Source organism: Bipolaris zeicola (assembly GCF_000523435.1).
Source record: "Bipolaris zeicola 26-R-13 unplaced genomic scaffold scaffold_43, whole genome shotgun sequence".
In the NCBI taxonomy this organism is placed as follows: domain Eukaryota; kingdom Fungi; phylum Ascomycota; class Dothideomycetes; order Pleosporales; family Pleosporaceae; genus Bipolaris; species Bipolaris zeicola.
The window spans coordinates 72047-95277 of record NW_006912092.1 but is presented as its reverse complement, the minus strand read 5'-3'; the positions used below and the strand labels follow the sequence as shown (position 1 = coordinate 95277).

Sequence of the window (23231 nt, the reverse complement as noted above, 5' to 3'; positions counted from 1 at the left end):
TAACGGCAAACTGTAGATACTAGCAACAGGCCCGCTCAATGGATATATGACAGCAACTAGAGAAGAACGCAAGGCAAGCGAGCGACAAGGGGAAGATGGTAGGGAGATGCGATTGATGGCAAAAGTACAGATGAAGAAACCGTAGCGCCGCGTACGGAAAGCTCGTTTACAGGGTCAGCCGCGCCAGGCCGCGAAGGGTAGGCGGAAGAGACAGGCAGTTCTTGCTCATTGGCCAACAACTTCGCGTTAGCACGACGATCATCCAAAGGCTTACACAATGTTGTGCAGATTATTATTCGACCGCCAAGATACGATTCAGTCCTGTTTCGCTGCTGCAAAGCTGCATGGACGGTCCGTATGGCTATCTTGAGATTCTCCGGAGTCTGTTGTTCCACCGATGGTGTTGTACAATGCGCGTACAACGTGGGGATATCCCATTGTAGGATTCTCAAGAAAACCTTGGACTTACTTACATCCTCAACAACCGAGACAGATGCCCGAGCAACAATGAACCGTTTCGTGTGAAACTCTGTACATATAAGCACCAATATGCATCCACACCTACAGTACGCTGTTGTCCTCCCACCATTTGGGAACTGGGTTCCCGCTTGTTTTGTTGAGAACCGATCAAAAGATAAGCATTGGGTATATGTGATGCGACGCACAAACGCAACAAAAAAAAGTACACATTCCCAGAATGATCTCCGTTCGATAACGACTCCGTTGCAGACAGCATCAGAAGAGCCTGATCAGCTCAAAGACCTGAGTTCGACATAAACTCGACCATGCGGATTCGTGCTCCAGAGAGGGGCTTCTGCCAGTATAGTTTGCAGTCGGTCAAATGCAGCCTCTTTTCCTTCACGAGCAATCAGCGCCTTGTTCATGCCACCATGACTGTCAAGGCTGCAGCACAAGCGCCACGTCTTTTTTTCCTTTAGAATCTCAGCAATCGACGGGATGGACTCTGTATCTTCTTCCAGCAGTTGGAGTAGGCCTGCGAAGGTTTTGCATTCACCAATCGTGTGGACGAATTCATATTCTAGACCTCGGTCTTTGACGAACCAAATTATGTATGTGCGGTCAGCTTGTTCCTTGGTGAGCTCCGGATATACTGTCTCGGGGGATAAATGGCGTTTCGTGACTCGCGGTTGTAGGTTCGAGGTGGTTGTTACTGAGTTCTGGGCAGCAGAATCAAGGGACGTCTCTACGAAACCTCCGGTACCTGGATATGCAGGGCTATCATAGTCACTAAGTTTCTCCTCCTCTGTGGTATGGGACCTGCGTGAGGTCGTTGTGCTACTTCTATGTCGCTTTGTTTTGATTGACTCATCTTCTTGCATATCGTCTTCTCTGATTTCTCCCTCTTCTAGCGTTCGCGTTTTTGGCGTCGAAGTGCCTGTCATACTCGATGCGGAAAAGGCTGAAGTATCATAGATGTAATTTGAATCCGACACTGACCGCTTGTTCACCTCCACGGCGGTCTTAGTACGCTCTAGCATTGGTAGTGCGTCGAGAGTTATAGTTAGTACATCAGCACTACTGTCAAGATTGCGGATCGTGAGCACTTCGTAGTCGTTGGAAAAAGCTTGCCCATTATCACTTTCAATGATCTCATAAGGCCGGTAGGATTGAAGGCCATGCAGACTTCTATCATGCTTCTGTGGTAACATGATGGTGAAAACTCCAGCTTCATCGTCACCATCAAGCGGCATGATTACCAGTTTCTGCACATCGTTAGTTTATCTTTACAAGATGTACGTATCTGATAGCTGAAGAACGATTGCCTAAAGCGGCTAGTACGTCCGGAGCATGACTTACGGACTTGCCGTAGAACTGAACTTCTCTCAACTCGAACACCTTTGAAGTACCCGAAACGCATCCCCGACAAACAGCATATCGATTCTGTCCTACCAAGCCCTGTGTTGCTTTGGGATATGGCGCAATGAGCTTGGCACAGTTGGATCTCAACATATTGAATGAAGGAAGTCCCCGAAACGACTCCTTATGTCGGTCTGGCGCCAGATAGCCAATCCAAACGCCTTGAGTGAAGAGTTGATGGACGGAGTAGAAATGACCATTTGGGTCAGCATGAGGATTGAAGCATTTGAGATAACGCCTGGAAGTTTGCGAGCTGGTTGGCGGACTCTGCTGAACTGTCTTGGCTTCTCCACTGCTTTGAGATCTTCCTAGTTCGAGCAGGCTAGGTGATATGGCTGGCCAAGGCAGCTCGTTAGTCTGAAAACCGCTCGTTTGATCGAGAGAGCCTGCTTCTGCTGCTTGACTCCCTTCATGCGTGCCATCTTGTGGCGTGGAAGGGGCTTCATCCTTGACCTCAGAGTTGCCGCTGCTGCCCTGGGGCTTGCGAGTGCGACTAACGATACCCGACAGTATCTTTAAGTTGTACGTGTTGACATTTGTTCGATTTCGTGACGGCCGCATCGAGTACTGAAGATGCAGGATACCCGCAGGTTGCATCAAGCGGTTGTCTTGTGTTAGTCTGTGGGGATGGTGTGTAGTGTGTAAAGTTGGGCAAGGCTGAAGTTGAGCAAGCGCCCTGTGTTTGTGGCTGCCTAGGCTAAATATACCCTTACCACAAGTGGTGGACCCTGATTCGCTGTTTGCCTTTGCAACAAACAGCTAATAACAGTTTGCCACCGTCGTTAAGGCATTGTGAAAGCTTTCGAGCCATCTCCTCGTTCTTACTGTACAGCTTGTGAGGCGCGGCGATCTTCTCATATCCACAGTGAAGGTGCCATATAGTTTTGCGACCCTACTTCACCTACACAACTTTCCCTAGCGTGACATAGACGTATCTAGTTGAGGCTAGTTACACGTGATCCCGCTTGTTATTGAGCTGCAAAGTAGGGCACGGTAGCGTTCAAATTCATACTGTACATGTTTGATGTTTGTAGCTTTTCTCATACCAAAGGCGAAGTCCAGTCCGCCCTTCCTGAATCACTCTGTCTAAGTGGGTTTGTCGTTGTCATTAATCCAAGAATCATCTATTGAAGATGCGTATTGCCACCATATTTAGTACTAGATGGGGCTCCATCATCATTTTATGCGTAAATGTCCAATTTCTTTATTATTACATGCAAGTATTCCCTTCCCATTATTACAGTGAGATTCTGACACAACTGAACCTAGGCATAGTCTTTAGGTAGACTAGGACACAGATCAAGAAACGTTGCAGTTGCTTCTAGAACGATATTCGTATATGTATAGAGGAAGCTCAGCTTCCTGTCATAAGATTGTTATTTTATCCGAAACGTTAAGCAGTCGATACATGCCTTGCATGCATGTATCGACCGTCTAGTATGCCCTTTTTTTTGAGCCAAAGAAAAAGAATATTACCGCGCAGGTTTCCTATCATCGACTAATACACTCCAATTCTTTTGCACATTGATGCCACCCGCGGCATTTCTTTGCTCGCTGTCTTCGCTCACACGCGCTAGCTCAATGTCAACATTGTTTTTGCCCAAATCTTCGTTGACAAATTTAGTCTCCTCTTCATCGTCCATTCTGCTGATTCCGGCTAGGGTGGAGAACAAACCACCTGTTGCGCCCTTCTTGCGTGGCCGAGAGCCAGACGAGCCACCTGATGCGTACTGATGTTGCGCTCCTTGTGATTCGACATCGGAAGGTCTTGATGACGAGAAGGAGAAGAGTTTGTTCAATCCTACTGCCTGGAACACGGGCTTCAGACTTGGCAGACAAGCACACGCCAGGCCAATGTTGACTTCAACAATCGACCATACGATGATCTCGCGGAAGTTGTACGTGACATCACCCTGCGTGGCGATGGGAATTTGTAGAAAGATGATGAGGCGCACGAGCGATACGACGGCGATGAAGGTGCCGAGGGCGAACATGCCTGCGAGCACAATGCGCTGCGCAAGGGGCGCGTGGAGTCGCCACACGTGTGGCAGGGGCATAAGGACGATGACCAAATCGAGGCAGACGTTGGGGACAGAGCCGCCAAGGTAGATGGCTCGGATGGAAATGCATTTTGCGCCTGTTATGGTGATATCCCAGGCGGCTTGGACGGGAATGCAGTTGAAGATAACACAGAGCAACTACAAAGATGAAATTGTGGTTAGTTCTCAAATTCCATTATGTGACATTGAAAAATGACATCTGCTACGAGGAATTGTATGACTTACGATGGCAGTACACCAGGCGATTGCTGCGGCAGTGACAACGTAGATTGTGATACGAGCCTTAATTTCGAACAGACGCCAGTAGAAAGCTAGCACGGAGAGCTTTACTGACGTGATACACAGAGTGTACAGTATGTTCCCCACATAGATGTTCCTCAGGAAAGCGATGATTTGGAGTGGATTTTCAATTTCGTAGATGTGTAGACCTAGCGAGTCTCGCATACCTACAAGACAACCCGATCAGTTCTTGCTCACTCTCAACCGAGAAGAAAGGTAGGAGACGAAGACTTACCGATTATGCATATGTAAAAGAAGCCGTTCGCGAGGGCCAAAGCAACTATCGACATGTAGTCGTCCCATTGCACGTTGCGCCATCCCCGGTGACGGTAGCGGCACCAGATCTTCAGAGGCACGAGAAACATGATGAGGATGTATGTGAATATAGCGACTCCATCGAGGCGTTGGCGGAAAGCCGCTCTGTGGTCCTGTCAGTCACACGACTCCCCAGTGTAGTGTTCTCTGGTACAGGTATTGCCAGGGACCCATAGCGTGTGCCTGGTTCCATCGTACGATATGATCAGAGTCTGGGGGTAGGTGAGATTAGATCTCGTCGACAACTTACAGGCTTTCTTGAGGATCGATGATGGGCGCCATGGCTTAGGATACTTGCCCGGTTTTTTTTGTGACGAGCAACCTCGAATGCTTTTCTGTGCGCAAAAGAGAAACAAACGAGAAGGCGGCGGCGATTGAACACCAAGTACGTACCCTTCAGATCTGCGAAAAAGTGAATGGTTGCAGATGTTATACTAAGGAGAAGACCCTCTTGGAGGCCTAAACATACGCCCCCAGTATATTCGTGGATCGCGCCGCTCCAGCCACTCCCGACTGTAGTGCCCCTGGGGGCCACTCCATCCATATGACAGTTTTTTGCTTCTGAAGACCCATAATGGACCAGTGCGAATAACAAAGCGGCAATCCTCACTACGCTTGCGGCTGTTGGGCAAACTCTAACTAACGGAAACCAGGGCTTAGACCCCCGCGGGAGCGCTAGCAAGTGGGCCTTGTTTAGAGGACGTGGGCTGGAGCCTCACAAGGGACGGAGCCTTGCCTTTTGCACTCGGACGAGCATGGATAGCGGCCTCCCGACAGGCTGGAATGTGGATTGACGTAACCTGCGGGTGAGAAATGAGCATCTGCTCCACCACGAGTATGCATGGTTGATACACACTTGGTAAGAGATTCGTGCCTGCGGAAAAGGAAGCTGGGCATCTCCCGTCCAAAAGAAAATACATGCACACTCCCAATGTTAGCTGAGCGATATATTTGGATGCACATGTGTGACTGGCATGTAGTGTCGGGTGTGAATGAACTAAGTGCCTGCATGGTAGTGCCTCGGTGAGGAGCACAGAGAATGCGTTTACCTTGTGTACAGCTGATATCTGATGGCTGTTGTATGTGAGAAGCACATGCAGCGATTCATGAAAACTTCTTCTCAGTGGGGTCAAAGTTGCGAACCGGCTGCCCTCGGCACTTGTGTGAGGCTTGCCTCCGTACAGCCGCATAGCACAGGGGATCAGTTTCCTCTTCTGTGGCGAAGGAATGCCTTGGCCACTCGTTTGGTTCTCCTAATCTTCCTCACAAGACGCCGAGTCAGAGTCAGCCTCGGCAGTTGCATAACAGCCAATTATCGGGGAACGATGCAATTTGCGTCCAGGTGCTCGTGATCGGTGTGTGTAAGCATCGAATATCTTTTTTTTATTTTACCGCGAACGCTGATTGCAAGGTGAGAATCAAGACGCGACTCAATTGTTATAAAAGCAAAGATATACTAAAGTAAAGATGCATGAGTAGTGTGTGTGGCGTCTGGGCCCAATGTTGTCAGTCAGAGTATCCGAGATGCCAATCAAGCCTTCAGTGTGCGCCCTGAGCAGGGGCGCGGAAGCGGAACAAAAATGGCGTGCAGATTCCCATCCGCTTGGGGTCGGGGTCACATGAGCCGACAGCACATCTAGTCCCCTTTTGGGCTGCACGTTGGAAGCGAGAACGTCAAAGGAACCTATGATAGGCTCCATGTACCCATTGCCTCTCCCACCCTTCATGTTTCGAAAACGACCGGGGGCAATGCAATTCTTTCCTTTCGGGTAAATCGAGGGGCCCACCACCCTTGCCCGTGGGACAGGTTTAGTTTTTCTGAATATTCAATTTACGTGAATTTTAGCTTACTAAACACGGAGTTCCCATTTCCAGATAGATGATTAGTGGCACTGCAGAGAGGGGGATTACATCTGCAAGTAAGACGTCTGTTACTTTGTAAACATGTAGTCCTATTACCCGAGTAAGTAGTAGGTATGTCATAGTGTATAGTTGGTGTGGCAAGCACCGCCGGGAGCGGCTCGCTGACCCCATCTGCCGATTCAGCCGAAAAGCAAAACTCCACTTCTTTGTTGGATGTTGGCTAAGGTCCGCGGCTTCTCTTCATGCCAGAGTCTTTTGTAGACTAATCTGCTGGGCGCTAATAGACAGGCGGACACTAGAAAGGAAAGAGTAAGATAGTCCGTACTAGACGATTAGTCGGCGAACATGAGATACATATCTACAAGGCCCTTCATCCTCTGTCTTGTTCTCGGGTCTTTGAGCTTTCTTTTTCTGCCCAAATCAAGTTGCAGGTGCATGATGGTCAATCTAAACATCGTCAGCGGGGTCTCGTACCCGGGCCTATTTGCCTTCTGTTGCTCCTCGGCGTTAATCTACATCTTGGTAATTGGAATTTACCGCCTGTACTTCCACCCACTCGCCTCGTTCCCCGGTCCGTTCTGGGCTCGCTTGTCGGTGATCCCGTCCTGGTGGCATACTCGTACAGGTGACAGGCACATTTGGCTGCATAGTCTCCAAGAGAAATACGGTATGATTGGATATTTCGTGTTCGTGGATCACTCGTTAATCGATAACAGGCCCCGAGTTTCGGTACCGCCCAGACAGCGTCGTATTAAACACGCCAACTGCGTTTAAGAAGATATTCGGACCGAAAGGCAACGTCAGGAAGAGTGACTACTACCGTGTTTGGCCACGCAATGTTCACTCGATCAACACTTGGAGCAGCACGGCTATTAGTGTTCATGCTCGCAAGCGCCGCGTGTTGAACTACGCATTTTCTGAGGCTGCTTTGCGTGATGCTGAAGTGTTTCTTCATTCGAATCTGGACCGATGGCTGGAGCTGATAGGACAACAAGCAACAAAGGATAGTGAATGGACGACACCTATCAACATATGTGACTGGATCAACTGGCTCGTCTTCGATATCCTTGGTGACCTGTGCTTTGGCAAGAACTTTAATATGAAGGAACCCGAAAGCGACCTTCGCCATATCCCAGAAATCATGGCCACATTTTTGGAAATTCTCCACTCAGTGAGTTTTTTTTAACTCGATATCAGGCTTGAAACAGTACTAATCTATCAAAGACTGCCTTTAGCCCATTTGCGGATTTGTGGGTGTGGCTGAAGCCTCGAGGCCTTGATTGGCTCCTTTCAGTAGCATCGCCGCCAGCCGTTGTAAGGTGGCAAGATTTCGTCACACAGTGTCTCGAGAATCGTTCTCGTGACGAGAAAGAGTTGGAAAAGAACCCAAAGCCCGAAGGCGAAGTTCGAAAAGACTTCTTCCATTGGCTGTTCAACGCTATTGACCCTGAGACCGGAAAGCGTGGCTACGATCTGAACGAGCTGTTTGCCGAGTGCGAGCTACTGACAATCGCAGGCTCTGACACAACCTCTGTGGTAATGTCTGCTGCTTTCTTTTACTTGGCAAAGCAGCCAGGAATCCAAGCCAAGATTGCTCAGGAGATTCGTTCCAAGTTTGCAAGCTACGATGATATTAGATCCGGCACCAAACTCATGTCCTGCACCTATCTCACAGCATTCCTTCAAGAAGCCATGCGTATGACTCCACCACTTGCCGCAGAGCCAAGCCGACAGGTCCTCCCAGGCGGCACTACTGTTGACGACCACTACTTTCCCGCTGGTATTCATGTAAGCACTGGACTTTATTGCCTCAGTTACAACCCCAACGTATATCCCGAACCCTTCAAGTTCCGTCCCGAACGCTGGATTGTGGACGAGTCTGGAAAGGAAGGATCCTCAGCAGAAAGCGTAGCTTTGGCTGACAGCGGCTTCTGTGCTTTCTCCTTTGGAACCCGTGGCTGTGTTGGAAAGAACCTTGCCTGGCTTGAGATGCGTCTTGTTCTCGCAAAGACGCTCTGGATGTACGAGGTGCAAGGGGTCCCGAATAACAATCTTGGTGGAGGTGACCGGAATGCTGCGCCTGGGCGACAGGTGGAAGACCAATACCAAATTTACGACATGTTTGTGGCTAACAGAAAAGGCCCGATGGTCCAAATGAGGAAGAGGCAGTGTTGAAGTGTGGTACAACAGGGTAAATCAAGAGGCGGCAGTGTGCATCTGCAGCTGAGGCTGAAATGCAGTAATTGTTGTTGAGAGAGCGCAGCCACGTCATTTGGTACAGCGATACGACCTGGCAGACCGCATATCGGCTTCTTTCACGAATTCAACAGCAAACGTTTGTATTTGAGACCTGGCGCATCTCGTGTTAAGTCCATCCCGCTGGTAATGAGGTGATTGTCAGTATTCGTCCTGGTGCCTCAACGTCATTTACTACCCCGTCGCAGGATGCAATCAATTCCACGGCGACTTTTCATAGCCTCTCCCACCATTAATGCAATATTGAGCTGCCGTCACATTTGCAGTTGATTCTTCTCTCCAGCACAACTGTGCACGTGCCGTCTGCGCTGCGCCATGGCAACGATTTTGGCCCCCAATAGTCTCCCGCCCGCTATCACCGCCAGCCCCCACAAGGCAACAACAAGCGAATGTCCAAAGCCATGCTGCTGCAAGCCGCGTATTTAGCACTGCCTACTTCGCATTGCCTAACTAGAGCGTTCCAGACATGTGACCGCAGCTTGCTGAAACCACAATTCTCCGTCTCATTCTCTCTTTTGATTGGTTATTCTTCTACTGTTACCCAGCGCCGGTTACGGCTGAGCCCTTTGCACTAACATCAGGCACGGGAAGCCACCAGGCTGATTCACCGGCTCACCAGATCACAGCTCTGCTAAAGAAACAAACACTGCCATCTCAAAGCTTCTCCAGAGATATTTGCATGCGCTGTTTGGTGTTATGAGACAAGACTGACGAGTGCATCGCACACGTTGCAAAGCATCTTCAGCCGCATGCACTGCGTGTCCGAATTGCTGCTCCTCTCCTTTTCTTCCCTTCCCTGCTACACCAGCCTTACGCTCGCTATTAATCTGGGCTGTCAAACATTCAATGCGCGAATCGCCATATTAGGCCACACTTGGGCTCCACAGGACGCTGATCGCAACCATGGCACATGTACCACCTGCCCTCCAGATTGGCTCCCCTGTCAAAGACAGAAGGCAGTCAGAATATGCGGTCCCCTCCGCTTTGCGCATTGGCTCTCCAATCACTGGAGGTCCTACGCCGCCTTACGCTCGTCCACCACTCACACGCAAGACCAGTTCTGGCTCATCAAATAGGATTTCTCAACTCTTCCCATCACATACAACATTGGATGCTTCGATTGCGTCTCCTAGCACTATCTCTAGGACAAACAGACAGTCATTACCTTCATCTCTAGCGCCGGCTTCCAGGATATCGTACAGCGACCCTTCTACCGCCCCACCTCCTATACCTCAGCCGCTTGCATTCACCGAAGAAACCTCGTACGACCCTCTTGCAATTATATTTAATCAAGAAAAAGCGTCTCCCCCAGCGGATAAGAGCAATGGCAGGGCTCGAAGGGTTTTGGACAGATTCACGTCGCTGAACAAAGGCTCTTTTGGGAGGGGTCATTACAACAGACTGGATGATGAAGAGGCAGCCCCTTCAAGGGGCAGGCCCAAAGAAATCGAAGAGGAGAATGAAGTGGTCGGATATGATTTGAGTTCTCTTGGAGGACTGTCAATGAAGATGTATGAAGCGCAGCCGACTGGGTATGGGAAATCTGAAGCGAACACAAAGGTTCGGGAGCTGGACGAAGCCAGTCACGCTGCAGAATTTGAGAGTCTAGAATCACATCTAGGCGCAGGCATGACGTCTATATTTCACAAACCGTTTACTCATACTCCCGCGGGGCCAGTACCAGGATCGTTTCCGGGCCATCGACGGATACTATCGGCAGACGAGGTAGCGGACGAGGAGGCCAAAAATGCACAAGTCGAAGCTGAGAAGACCGGGCAAGTAGTTGCAGTCACAACCGATGTCCCCATTGACATCAGTGATTTTGCGGGTGTCGCGCGAGACTTTGAATCAATGAGGAGTCTCACAGCTGAAGCTGGTCTCATCCGCAACGGGGCAGAGACCAGTTACTTCTTCCCAGAAGGTGAGATTCTACACCTGCTTGCAAACACTTTTAATCTAACACAAGAGAAGATCCCCAAATGCCAAATTGGCGCCCTACTACCATGAGCCAGTTGTGGTTACTGATGCTCATCATCATTGCACTTTCGCTCGCATCTGTACAAGAATACCTTTGTCAAACTTCGCTGAAAGAAGTCAAGAAAGACCCCGAAAAGGGTGGCTTAGTACGATTCAGAAGAGTAGGAGACATGGACATCACCATCTACTTTGCATGGCAATACGCACCCATCATGATCTTGGTATTCTACGGCGTACTCTGGCAAATGTCAGACTTTGAAGTAAAACGCCTGGAGCCATTCTACCAGCTGTCCAAGAAGACTGGAGCGACTGCAGGGGAGTCTCTGAATATGGATTACTTAACATTCATGAGCTGGCTAGTACCGCTCAGAGCCCTTCACCACAGACAGTATGCTGTCATCTACAGCTCATTGGGCACTCTGATTGCCAGCAGTCTTGTTCCGGTTCTACAGTCTGCATCCATGTCCATGTATCCATCCAAGAAGGACCGCCAGACTGAAGGATGGAAGTCTATCAGAGTCGAGCCAGTCTGGTCAAGGGCTGTATCAGCGTGTCTTCTCCTAGTGGCCTGCTGCGGCGGGGCGTTAATGTATGCTATGCGGCGAAAAAGCGGCTTGCAATCAGACCCTAAGGGAATTGCAGGCATCGCAGCCATGGCTACTAAAAGTCATATTCTTGCCGACTTCAAAGGACTGGACACCGCACCTCTGGAACAAATCCACAAGAAACTCCGCACTCGGAGATACATTCTGCACAAGAGCTCACTCTGGCAGGGTGAGTATATCAGAGATAGCAAGGAAAAGATACACGAGCGTGGTTCTGATCCCAGGCCGCTCATGCTACGATACCGATCTGGCATTCCCTTCATCACCTTGCTCATTGCCTTCACTGCAGTAATCCCCATTTTCACTTTCGTCGAGGATCTAGGCATCATAACGGAGAAATTCCCATGGGTCATGACCGGCCTCGCAACGGTAATCCGAATACTCTGGAACACAATGAATTGCGATGTGAGAATGTTACAACCCTTCTACATCCTCTCTCTCCGCCACGCCCCAGCCAAAACCCTCACTCTGGACTACGCCGGCACAAACCCGCTTTGGCTCCCCTTCAAAGCCTTCATCAACCGCCACTACCTCGTCATGGTTGTCGCCATCGGCTCTGTCCTCGCCGAAGTCCTCACCGTCTGCGTCTCCTCCATCAGCGTCGACGGCAAGAAATTCATCCCAGGACTCGGCGGCCAAAACTGGGACGACAACAAAGACGGCAACAATAGCGATCCGCACGATCGCTACAACACCGAGCAAACCTTTCGCAGTTTCTGGACGAGCTTCGCACTCACCATGTTTATCCTGCTCTACCTCATCATCGTCGCATGTCTCACATATCTAAAGCGTAGCCAGAAGTTCATGCCACGCCAGATCGGCACCATGGCAAGCGTGCTGGCGTACATCCACCAGTCCAAGATGCTCTTCAATTTCATCGACACCGAGAAATTCACCTCCACGCAAATGACGCAGCATCTGGAGAAAGCCGGCAAAACGTATGCGCTAGGCTGGTTCCGAGGCCGCGACGGCGAAGATCATCTGGGCGTCGATGAGGAGGAGATCCACAGTGCCTATGTGTACGGCAAGGATTGGACAGAGGGCAGATTGAGGCCTGGCAGGGATCACACATGGGAGCATTATTAGAATTTCGACAACCAAAAAAAAGAAGGCCCACGCATGTCAGAATGAGTAAGCTGTGAGCATATATTGTTGGCACCATCGGCATCCATTCCCCCTGTGATTAAACTCGATTTGTAAACTTTCCATATTAGGTTTAACCTTTGACATTTGGGATTTAATACACACCAAGCCAAACTTCGCAGCAGCTAAACTCCCTGTTCTCTCTTGATCCTTGCGCCCAAAACGCCCCATTTGATGCTGGTAATAACCTTTGGGAACACGTATGTGCCGCGTAATCTACATGCGCTTCTCGGTTTTTGCCCCGTATGGTGCGTGAATATCTTAGCCTTTTTCCTTCATGTTGATTGAATTCACTGTTCAACTTTGGCCGTCTCCCACGTTGCTCACCAGCCAGTCCATGCCCTCCTGCACACCACTTCCATCGACAGCGCTACACGCGACAATGCTCCAATTCCTATCCTTGAGCTCGCCCAGCCGTAGCGCCTCGCTGATCTCGCCTGCACCCTTTGCGCCAGGCTGATCCTGTTTGTTCGCGAACACGAGAAGCGCGGCGTCGCGCAGTTCCTCCTCGTTGAGCATGGCACGCAGTTCTTCGGAGGCGGTGGTGAGACGCTCGATATCGGTACTGTCGATGACGAAGATCACGGCGGCTGTGTTGGCGTAGTAGCAGCGCCAATAGGGGCGGATCGAGGTTTGACCTCCCAAGTCCTAAGAGCCTTTGTTAGAAGGTCACCATAGGTGATGTAAACAGAAACATGTTGGGAGTGACATACCCAGACATTGAAGTTGAGGTTCTTGTATGTTACTGATTCCACGTTGAAACCTATCGTTGGTATCGTTGTGACTACCTCTCCTATCTGTTGTCGCCCGTTAGTGTATGCTCTGGTTCATGGTGGTATAGCATGCTCCGCATGGATTGCCTTCCACTCCCTCTTGCATTGTTGGGCGATGCGTACCTTCAATCTGTATAGTAATGTTGTCTTGCCAGCGTTATCCTGCATTTGTAATCAGCCCTGTGAACGCCTTGTAGCGGGCTTGAAACCCCTCACAAGTCCAAGGATCAATATCCGTATCTCCTTCTTCGCCCATATAAGCTTCGTAAACGTTGATAAGTAGCCACCCATTGTGTTCTCCCTGTGTCTGATCCGCCGCTATTGGTATATGTGTATGGGGTTTGCCGTCGCCGAGGCTGTTTCGAGGAAAAGGACGCGGTTATGAATATTCGAGAGAATGGTTTACTGAGCGGGGGCCTTAGAGAACGTCTTTGAAAGCGATCTAAGTCGTTGCAGTACGTTCAAAAGAATGCTGGTCGTGTCTTGATGCTGTCGTCTGGCCAGAGCTGGCTATCAAAGATGCAAACAGGACAAACACCTGGGTTTGTCGGCGATTAGTTTCGCCGATCCATACCTTTCCCCACTCTCTTAAATCATGTGACCAGACTACCCTTGTCCCATAGATACGAAACCGAGCCAACTGTGTTTCGGAACTTGTAGAATAATAAAAAAGCATGGATAATCAATATGATTTTCTGGAATCATGCGTGCTCTAGCTCATTGGGCTCTTATCCATACAATCTCACGTGATGTAAGTTGGATGAGTTGAAATGGCTTGTATAAGAGTTCGCGAGATCTGGCTGTATAGACAGTGCATCTGATGAATGTGTTAAAAATCTTTTCTTTTTTGGGTTTGAGAATACTTGGTACATATAAAGAGACCCTGATATTTGAGAAAAAACTTAAGATGACCTAGTAAGACCAATGTTTGCATTCGTAGTTTCTCCTTGAAAGTCCCGAAAACATCTCACACACATGCTGAAAGCTCTCAAGTGGGGTGTACGTCTTCGTCGACAAATATTCCAGTTCTTTGTTTCCATACATATCTTAAAGTGGGGACTCATGCTAACGACACGCGAGTCTGAACTGACAGCTGTGGATAAAGCCCCCTAGTGTTAAGAGAACAGAGCTCAAATTCACTTATAGGAGAAATAAGATACAAGAAAAGCTAGTAAGTAAGGCACGGGCTTCGATTCGCTGGTTGCTTTTGGCAAGAGGAGGTTGGCATGAATCGCACCTTTTACACATAACTATCACATCTAAGAAAGAAAGTCGGTGTTGTTACTAAATGCGATATGTGGCAGCACATCAGCTTTAACGAAAAGCTACTTGGGCTAACCAGGGGACAGCGAGAGCAGCCTTGTTGTCCTACCACGGTTGTAGACCGGTCGAACCAAACTTTTTCTATCTCTTGTTCCTGACCATTTGGCATTGCGACCAGCTCCACGGTTCATCCCATTTCATCCCTTCAATAAAATCGCACGAGTATATTTCTTTCTTCATATTTGTTGGTCAGAAATGGTGGAACAATCAAAGCGCGGCAATATCCATATATGCGTCGTAGCATTTGATGGTTGAAAGACAAAAAATGCGACTGGTCCGTCATAATTACAGAAATTTTGTTATATTCAGAGCTGCATTTGGCACTGCCCTCAAAAGTACTTATGCCCCTGAACACAAATACTCTCCATTTGTCTCATCAACTTCTGTCGACCTAGCTTCTTTGTTCACAACTACACGAACCTTATTCTAGAACACGATGTCATCTTTCCTTTCTATACTGAAGGAGGCCAGGGGAGAGGCCCTCAATAGTCACAAAGCCGCCCCTGAGTCCACTACTCCCAAGAAAAATATTGTAAGGCTGAAAAAATGGGTTCCGCGGACCCAGAAGCACATGGGGCGAAAAGACGGTGGTGATACCGATTCTGGACCCTCATCGAAATCTGTCACTCCACCCACATCTTGTAGTGACAACAACAAAGAGCAGCTCAAAAGCCAAAAGCGTCTTCCTCTGGCCAATGAGAAGAAAAAGATGTCTAAGAAGATGAGAAGGACCCCAAGCTCCAATAAAACCAGTTGTGGGAAGGCTGGCAAGAATCAGAAGCCCTCTTCAACAATCAGTGCTTCCCATATCGTCAGAGCGAAGAACAAAACGGTGGCGGTTCCACGAGCCACACAAAACCCCGACCATGATTCCGAGGGACAAGATTCCGACGACGATTTTGTCGTCGACGACAAGGCATATAAACCCCGGAAATCAAAGGTCGGAGCAATGGCCCGTTCAAAACTCTTTGCGGGAATGGAGTAGTTCATATCGGCACCAGATTACTGTCAGCTCTAGAATATTTACACCCGAAAACTACACACACAAATTCAACAACAAATACCTAGAACTCCAACCTCGTCTTCATCCCTCACACCAACGATACAGTCAGCTGAACCAAATCCATCTCCGTCACATCCCTCCTCCGCACCTCAAACTTAGCCACCGGATCAGCCATTTTATGTACACCCATTTGTACCATACTGGACTGATACCCCTTCGCCATCCTAATCTCATACTTGAGCAATATATGCGCCATGGTGAGTTTCAATTCATTACTAGCGAAATAGCGTCCGGGGCAGATATGACGTCCACCGCCAAACACGTTGTAGTCGGGGCCTGATTGAACGAACTGAGCGAAGTTATCGCCTGCCTCGCGTTGGCGTAGGAAACGGTATCCGTCGAAGTGATCCGGGCTGGGGTATTTGGCGGGGCTGCGGAGACCGGTGCAGTCGACCATGATGTGGGAGCCGCGTGGGAGGTTTTCGCCGGTGGGGAGGGTCGTGTCTTTAAGGGCTACGCGCTCGAGAGCCACTGGGGAGTGTTTGTTAGAATGGATAGAACAGAGGGGGCGGAGAGGGGATAGAAGTACCTATGGGAGATGAAAGTCTCTGGGATTCTTTCAGGACGCTGTCGAGAAGGACCATGTTGTTTGTTGCAGCGATGGTTATACCGTGGGTGGAAATCTGTTCGCAGACTTCTTTCCTTAGCGGCTCGATGAGCTCAGGGTGCGACGCAACATCGATCAAGACCTGGCGGAACTGTTCGCTTGTGGTGAAGAATGCAGCCATTGCCAGTGACAGCTGTATGTCGCCGGCGTCTGCCTTGGGGCCTGGTACTGCTTGTACCCATGCGAGCGCATCGTTGTATTGCGGGAGAGGGTCACCTTTACGCTTCGCCTCCTCGACTTTCTTTTCCCGGTTTGCAATCAACTCCTTCGCAATAGCGCGAGCCTGCGCTACGTATTTCCGACAAGCAACGGCGTTTGGGAGAAACCTCTGTACAATGCGTCTCGACCAGGCAGGATACTCATGCAGCTCGTTGACAGCCGTAAAGTACGCGCCGACGTAGCCTTGTGCGATACCCAGCCACTCTTCATCTTCACACTTCTCTGAACCGACAAAAATCGATGACGCTGCGCGCGCGATGATACCCGTTGTGTCTTTCTGCCAGTCAATGACATGCCAGTCCTTATCATCGCCCCAGTGGATCTGCAACGCCTTTGCTATACTGTTAGTCACCACTGGCATGATACTTTCGTTCTGTCCAAGCCTCGTACGAATTACATCCAGAAGCACGTCTCCAGACGCATGCAACGCATCCTGTGCTTCGAATCCAGGGAACCCAGCATAGAAGTCTTGTCTGACGAGCTCTCTATGGTCGAGATTTTTGTTTGATTTCGCCCAAGCGGTCAATGACGCCGGGAGAACGATTTTCTTGCCACTTGGGACGGAGAGGGAGATTGGGCCTTGGTGTTTTGCGAGACCGTTGGTGATCAATGATTCGGCGTTGGTGCGGTACTCTTGATGCGCTTTTTGGAAAAGAGGGTCGAAGGGAAAATTGTTGATGGTGGGAAAGATTGAGCGACGTCTTGAACGGAATAGAAATGCGATGATTGGAATAATCAAGACAATCCATATGCGGATGTTGAAAACAAATTCTAGTAGCATATTGGGGCTGTGTACAGTGACATTTGCGAAAATGAATGAAAAGGTTGATGTTGGATGTATATAAACTACAGGACTGTAAGCTCTATATGTCCAAGTTGGAGGCTTGGGAAGCAGTTAAGCTACTGTTATTCACTCAAAATGAGTCATTATGAATGACGCCGGATGAAACAAGGAGTAGCCTGGATAGCTCGAGAAAAAGATAATAAAGAGGGTTGCAATTTTGGCTACATATTGCTGCAACTGCTCTGAGGTCCCACTACTAGTTCTTTCTGTTTCTTTAACTGGAGAGGGAAACCTGTTTAACTCTCTTCATCTGACATGCAGGAGATTCTAGTGTACTGATTATATAAGAAGCTAACCTGAAGGGGGCAGGTCTACATCTTGGCATACCATACACTGTAAATAATAGCAGGGGTTCTTGAGGCTATTTCGATCGCGCTGCTTCGTCCAAAGAAGAAATACGTAGGAGTCTTCTCTGAATTCAACTGAAGATGCGATGGATACTTCAGTGACAGTGTCTAAACGGCCGAACGTTGATTTCTCGATGCTATCGACTATTCCAAGCATTTACTCCTTAATCCTTACCCGCCCGGTTGCCAAGCTCAGTGGCATTCTCCGCATAAGCGACCGAGTGTTTCCGCTGTTCCTCTTTCAAACCCGCCTCGATGTCCATCCTTCGTTGTTCGGCTGACACGTCTCCAAACAAAAGATCAATTTCTTCCAGAGTCTTACCCTTGGTCTCCTTGATGAAAAAGGTAGCAAATACACTCATAGCAAGACAGAAGATTCCAAACATGAGGAATGTTCTCCATCCAATACTGTTGACTGCAGCTGGAGTGATTTTGGTTATGACAAAGTTGAAGAGCCATTGGGTTGCAGCGCCCATTCCGACACCATACGAACGGAGACGCGTGGGAAATATCTCGGAGAGGTAGACCCATGGGACTGGGCCCCAGGAAGCTGAGTAACCGATGACGTATAGGTAGATCATGGCTGCCATGGCCATGGATGCCGAGCTTACAGTCGACGATGTGGGGTTGGGTGGGTGAGTTGCGAGTACTGCTCCGATGATGAACATCATGGATGACATCCATACCGCGCCAGCCATTAGAGATTTCTTGCGGCCGAGGAAGTCGATACCGACAAGGAGGAAAATTCCCGTAGTGATGACCTTGACAGTACCGTAGATACCAGTTGCGAACAGGGAGGCATTGGAGGCAGAGACGCCAATAGCTTGGAAGATTTGTGGCGCATAGTAACCTAGATGATGTGAGTTAATTTTCTTCCAATCCCTGAGACATGAAAGACTTACCAATCGAGTTTGTGCCGCTAAATTGTTGCCAAAACATGAGAACGAAGCCAGTGATGAACCGATATCTATTCCCTGGGAGAAGGCACTCTTTCCAGGTAATTCCTTCGGTCTGATTGAGCTCTTCTTCAACAGCAGCGCGGATCTCTGCCAGCTCTTGTTGTAACTCCGGGCTATCAGGCGTATCGCAGCGAATGAAGCAAAGAGACTTGACAGCCTCTTCATGTCGGCCTTTTGACATCAACCATCGAGGAGATTCCTTCAAAAAGAAAAGTCCGAGCAGCATGAAGCCTCCAGGGATAAGTTGGATAGCAACAGGAACTCTCCATTGCTTGGTTTCGCTCAGCATGTGTAAGTTCACGCCATATCCAAGCCAGTAAGCAAACGTGCTGCCAATGACGAGAAACTCCTGGAAGAGACCTGCTATGCGTCCACGAACAGCCGGGGGCGCGCTCTCGGAAACAAAGACTGGTGTGATAGAAGACATGCCACCGATGCCGAGGCCAGCAATGACGCGGCCACCGTAGATCAGGCCAATCTCGTGATGAGCGCCAGTCTGGAGCGCAGCACCTATCAGAAAGATGACAGACAAGCCCATGAGAGAATATCGTCGACCGAAACGCTCGTTAAGCCATGCTGCTCCTATGGCGCCAAAGAAGCATCCTGCTGTTAACAGCGACACTACATTAGAAGAAACTTCGGCGTTCCTGGAGTCGGCGAAGCCAGACTTTTCTGTCGGCAATCCAAAGTCTCTTTTAAAAGATTTGAGCGCAAGAACGCTGCCCATAACCCCGGTGTCATATCCTATGGCAACTCAGCTATGATGTCGAGTTGAACAAGAACTGGATGCATACCGAAGAGCAGCGAGCCCATGTAGGCAACGCCAGTCAACAGATAGACTCTGCGATTCTTGAAGAAATCAGACGGCATCTTTTCGTTGAGTTTGCTGACTTGCCTGGTTTCGAGAAGGGCGAGCGAAGCCTTTCTATAGCAGAGACCAAAAGCTAGTAAGGTGGCACCACCGGCAATCCTGCGCCCCGAGGTTGCATCGCTATCTTCTGAGGGAGTCCTCCCGACCCCACACTCCACTTCCCGTGGCTATTGGGGAGAGTAGTGTGTGGGTAGACCCGGTTTTCTTTTCTTCCACCAGTCGTCTGCTGCTGTTTGTGGTGGCTCGAGGTCAGCTTCACGTTGTCTTTTGTTATATCATACATATGGGATCATCTTGTCCTATTACAAGCATGCTCATGGTCGTTTCTGGTGTTCGGCCATGCTATACGATTCGAAATAATAAAGACAAGCCTCCCAAGCCATGTCTTGCCGGAGCGCCGCAATGCTTGGTGCTGCATGGCGGATGCACGTGCGGAGCCTAGTGCGCGGTGCTAAGTGGTGGCCTTTCTGCCCAACGGATAAATAGAGGGATCGCTGACAGGTATTGCCTCGGGCTCTGAGAGTCATGAAAGCGTAAGATGAAACGCATATGTATTTGAATGTCGATGCTCTGTGTAACGTTAAGAGCTCTATTAATTCTTCTTCTGTTTCTGAAACTCACCGTAGCATAACTTGTAGTTTGCCCGGTTCCGAGGCTACACCGAACCCAAGAAGTGGCGACGGTGTGTCCAGAGTCGTTGGGTGCTGGCGTTGAGCTCTCGTTGGGTGAAAAAGTCACTGCAATCGATGCTTGAGAATTGTTACCCAAACAGGAAATAAAGTCTTGGGACTCTCAGTTGCTTTTACTAGATCCACGTTTGTTAGGCCAGCATGACTGACAGTAATCAAAATATCCACATTAGACGACGCATGCCAAGCCCACACGTTGATACTGTCTTGTATTTGCAAGTATGGCGAGTTCCTTGGCATGTGTTTGTCTTCTGAATTGTAAAGTTTGTTGATAGCATTGGGTTCGTAGCAAACCTTAGTTGATGTCTATGTGGAGTTGAAAGAACATCTCTAAGTAGCGAGGTATTCAATGACGTCATATATTTCCCGTCAATATAGCAATCGGAACTGGTATGAAGCCCAATACTGACAATGAAGAAGGTAGGTCGATGTTCACGATAACCGGCTCGAAGCTTAGATACAAGTCGAAAATAACCTCGCGGAGTAGCACCGAGTATACGTAAACATAGAAATAATTAGGACTGGTACACCTAGTAGCAACGTCCCACCTACCTACACTCTAGTCTTCCATACTTCCTAGCCATCACACAGTTTGTTCCGCCAGGTAAGATACAACCTAAACCGCAGTCTTAATCTCTCTACGCAGTTCAACCACATGAGTATCTCATGTCTCAAATCTCATAAAGTATCACACAATCTCAAATCATTCAAATGCGATGTCGGAACTCCAGCTCTCATCATGCTCAAAGAAACATCGGAGTAACAAATCCACTCCGACCTGCATTAACCCAGCCAACCACATTCCGCGGGGCACCCTCGTCATCACCAACTGCAAAGAAAACCTGGGCGTCCCACTAGTCATTCCTTCCAAGCGATAGGGCGCACATGATGCACGCTGTGTAACCGCCCGCCACGCCTAGATTACCCGTTTGCCGCAATCCCGTCGTCAACGAGGCCCCCGTTGTCGCAAACTGCCAAGACACCCACAACGTGCTGGATACGGTATAAGATGTGCGGCTTTGCCGCGCTCCGCCATTGTAAGATTGGCAAAGGGTCTGCAGAATAGTAGTCGGTGACATGTAAAATTCCATGTTAGTGGACTTCCCATGTGATAAACTACCAATGTAGACTTAGTTACACGACAAAGTTCATTTTGTGTGGTTTTGGTTCACGCTGTCGCAGAGACTTGACGCAATTCGTACCTTTTCTTCCATCTTCTTATCTGTTTACGATTTTGAGCTATCGGGAAAGAATAAAAGCAGGAAAAGTATCGGGTCGTCCTGAAGAGTCACAATGGATCCAATCGCAAGTCCAACAAGCCCAACAAACACCCTCCCAACACCCAGCGCCAACAAAGCCTCTGAAGAAATCCATACTCCACTCCACGACACCGACCAGAAAATGAAATCCCACCCCCAACACCAAGACACCGAGAAACAGTCTCCAAGCTACGATGTAGAACTTCCCTCTCACCCAACAGACCCCGAACCCGGCCTCCCCCTCACCTCTCCAACCCCAACCTCCGAATCCCCTTTCCCCGAAGGCGGTCCCCGCGCCTGGCTCGTCGTCCTCTCCGCCTTCCTCATGCTCTTCCCCTCCTTCGGGCTGCAAGTCTCCATCGGCACTTTGCAAGACCACTGGTCGCAACACCAACTCTCCTCCATGTCCTCGCGCGACATCGGCTGGATCCCCTCCTTATTCGTCTATCTCTCCCTCGCCCTCGGTATCTGGGTGGGTCCGCTATTCGACCGGTACGGTCCGCGGTGGATCGCGCTGGGCGGCAGTGCCGCTTTTCTAGTCATGGTGTTTTTGCTGGCAGAGTGCAAGACGTTTTGGCAGATGCTGCTTTGCTGTGGTGTACTAGGCGGGTTTTCTTGTGCAGCGCTTACAACGACGAGTTTAGCAGTTGTGGCGCATTGGTTTAAGGAGAAGAGGGGGTTGGCGCAGGGTGTGGCGATGATGGGGAGTTCCGGGGGTGGATTGGCGATTCCGCTGGTTCTGAGGACGACGCTGCCAAAGTACGGGTATGCGTGGTCGCTTAGGATACTCGGGTTTGTGTTTTTGGGGTGTTTTGTAGTGGCGAATGGGTTGATGAAGGCGAGGATTCCGCCGTCGGCGGCGGCGAAGAAGAAGGCGATTATTTCGCCCTCGATTTATGGGGACTTGCGACTGAGCTTGTTTACGCTGAGTGTGTTTGGATTTGAGGTGGTGTTGTTTGGGGGGTTAGGCATTTTGCCGACGTATGCGACAAGGAGTACAGACTTCCCGCCTGATACTGGATTCTATCTCATTGCGGTACTCAATGGGGTTTCTTGTCTTGGACGCTTGCTCCCGGGGTACGTTGCGGATAAGATTGGGAGGTTCAATACACTCTTCATCATGATAGTCTTCACGCTGTTGTGGATGTTGGTTCTTTGGTTGCCTCTTGGAACTACATCACTGCCGGCACTGTACGCTTATACGGCCCTCTTTGGATTCGGCACGGGCTCCTGGATGGCTCTGACACCTGCATGCGTTGGGCAGTTGTGCAGAGCAGAAGAGTTTGGCCGCTACTATGGGAGTATGTACTTCATCGCTTCTTTGGCAACCCTTGTCTGTATTCCAATTGGCGGTGAGCTCGTGGAGACGGTTGGACCTCAGCCCATGGTGGCCTTCTTTTGTGCAGTTCTCGGGTTGAGTTTGATTAGCTTCTTGTTCAGCAGGTGGGCCTGCTTGGGAAGGAGGTGGATATTGAAAGTGAAGGTATAGCATGGGAAGTTATGTTCGATAGAGTAACATAGATCAGGCTGAAAAGGACTCTCTATTTCAGGGCACCTGTGCCGTCATCGAATAGAGACTTTTCGATATAAAGTAATTTCAACAAATATACTAAGCTGTATATAGTCCCTCTTTGTTCTTAGTGCGCAAGCTGCTCTCAAATGATGCACATCCAAAATCTCCCAGTCCACGACGGGGTGGGGAAGCTTTGCTTTTAGTCTACTTAAAGTCGTGTCTAATTAAACATGCGAAGCGACACCCCAGAAACCTCAGCTTCTATCGATGCGCGTGGTTATTATGTAAGAAATCACAGAAACACAAGTCAGACAATAATATTTCATAGCATGCATTCGATGTACCTTTTTAGCTTTGAAATGCTTTCCCTTGTCCAATCCTCCCATAA

At 49.3% G+C, this 23231-nt stretch overlaps 9 protein-coding genes across 9 annotated transcripts; 4 read left to right on the top strand and 5 right to left on the bottom strand.

Annotated features, from left to right (window-relative positions):
- Positions 1-749: 749 nt before the first annotated feature.
- On the bottom strand, positions 750-2475 carry COCCADRAFT_35342 (uncharacterized protein; the record flags this gene model as incomplete). Its single annotated transcript, XM_007712411.1, has 3 exons — positions 750-1724; positions 1891-2213; positions 2244-2475. 3 exons carry the CDS (start codon positions 2473-2475, stop codon positions 750-752), a joined length of 1530 nt encoding a protein of 509 aa, XP_007710601.1.
- An 875-nt stretch (positions 2476-3350) lies between these two features.
- On the bottom strand, positions 3351-4814 carry COCCADRAFT_35341 (uncharacterized protein; the record flags this gene model as incomplete). Its single annotated transcript, XM_007712410.1, has 4 exons — positions 3351-4076; positions 4164-4384; positions 4453-4637; positions 4783-4814. 4 exons carry the CDS (start codon positions 4812-4814, stop codon positions 3351-3353), a joined length of 1164 nt encoding a protein of 387 aa, XP_007710600.1.
- A 2016-nt stretch (positions 4815-6830) lies between these two features.
- COCCADRAFT_91675 (uncharacterized protein) lies at positions 6831-8570 on the top strand (the record flags this gene model as incomplete). Its single annotated transcript, XM_007712409.1, has 3 exons — positions 6831-7062; positions 7112-7566; positions 7620-8570. 3 exons carry the CDS (start codon positions 6831-6833, stop codon positions 8568-8570), a joined length of 1638 nt encoding a protein of 545 aa, XP_007710599.1.
- A 984-nt stretch (positions 8571-9554) lies between these two features.
- Positions 9555-12319, top strand: COCCADRAFT_24886 (uncharacterized protein; the record flags this gene model as incomplete). Its single annotated transcript, XM_007712374.1, has 2 exons — positions 9555-10572; positions 10623-12319. 2 exons carry the CDS (start codon positions 9555-9557, stop codon positions 12317-12319), a joined length of 2715 nt encoding a protein of 904 aa, XP_007710564.1.
- A 354-nt stretch (positions 12320-12673) lies between these two features.
- COCCADRAFT_3630 (uncharacterized protein) lies at positions 12674-13440 on the bottom strand (the record flags this gene model as incomplete). Its single annotated transcript, XM_007712366.1, has 4 exons — positions 12674-13024; positions 13090-13173; positions 13273-13311; positions 13366-13440. 4 exons carry the CDS (start codon positions 13438-13440, stop codon positions 12674-12676), a joined length of 549 nt encoding a protein of 182 aa, XP_007710556.1.
- Positions 13441-14908: 1468 nt separating this feature from the next.
- On the top strand, positions 14909-15457 carry COCCADRAFT_35337 (uncharacterized protein; the record flags this gene model as incomplete). The annotated part of the gene is made up of 1 exon (XM_007712408.1): positions 14909-15457. The coding sequence occupies one exon, from the start codon at positions 14909-14911 to the stop codon at positions 15455-15457; it is 549 nt and encodes a 182-aa protein (XP_007710598.1).
- A 106-nt stretch (positions 15458-15563) lies between these two features.
- On the bottom strand, positions 15564-17142 carry COCCADRAFT_91685 (uncharacterized protein; the record flags this gene model as incomplete). The annotated part of the gene is made up of 2 exons (XM_007712407.1): positions 15564-16006; positions 16065-17142. The coding sequence occupies 2 exons, from the start codon at positions 17140-17142 to the stop codon at positions 15564-15566; spliced, it is 1521 nt and encodes a 506-aa protein (XP_007710597.1).
- Positions 17143-17716: 574 nt separating this feature from the next.
- COCCADRAFT_91759 (uncharacterized protein) lies at positions 17717-19381 on the bottom strand (the record flags this gene model as incomplete). The annotated part of the gene is made up of 3 exons (XM_007712406.1): positions 17717-18402; positions 18455-19255; positions 19306-19381. The coding sequence occupies 3 exons, from the start codon at positions 19379-19381 to the stop codon at positions 17717-17719; spliced, it is 1563 nt and encodes a 520-aa protein (XP_007710596.1).
- Positions 19382-21364: 1983 nt separating this feature from the next.
- On the top strand, positions 21365-22819 carry COCCADRAFT_35334 (uncharacterized protein; the record flags this gene model as incomplete). The annotated part of the gene is made up of 2 exons (XM_007712405.1): positions 21365-21380; positions 21552-22819. 2 exons carry the CDS (start codon positions 21365-21367, stop codon positions 22817-22819), a joined length of 1284 nt encoding a protein of 427 aa, XP_007710595.1.
- Positions 22820-23231: the final 412 nt, after the last annotated feature.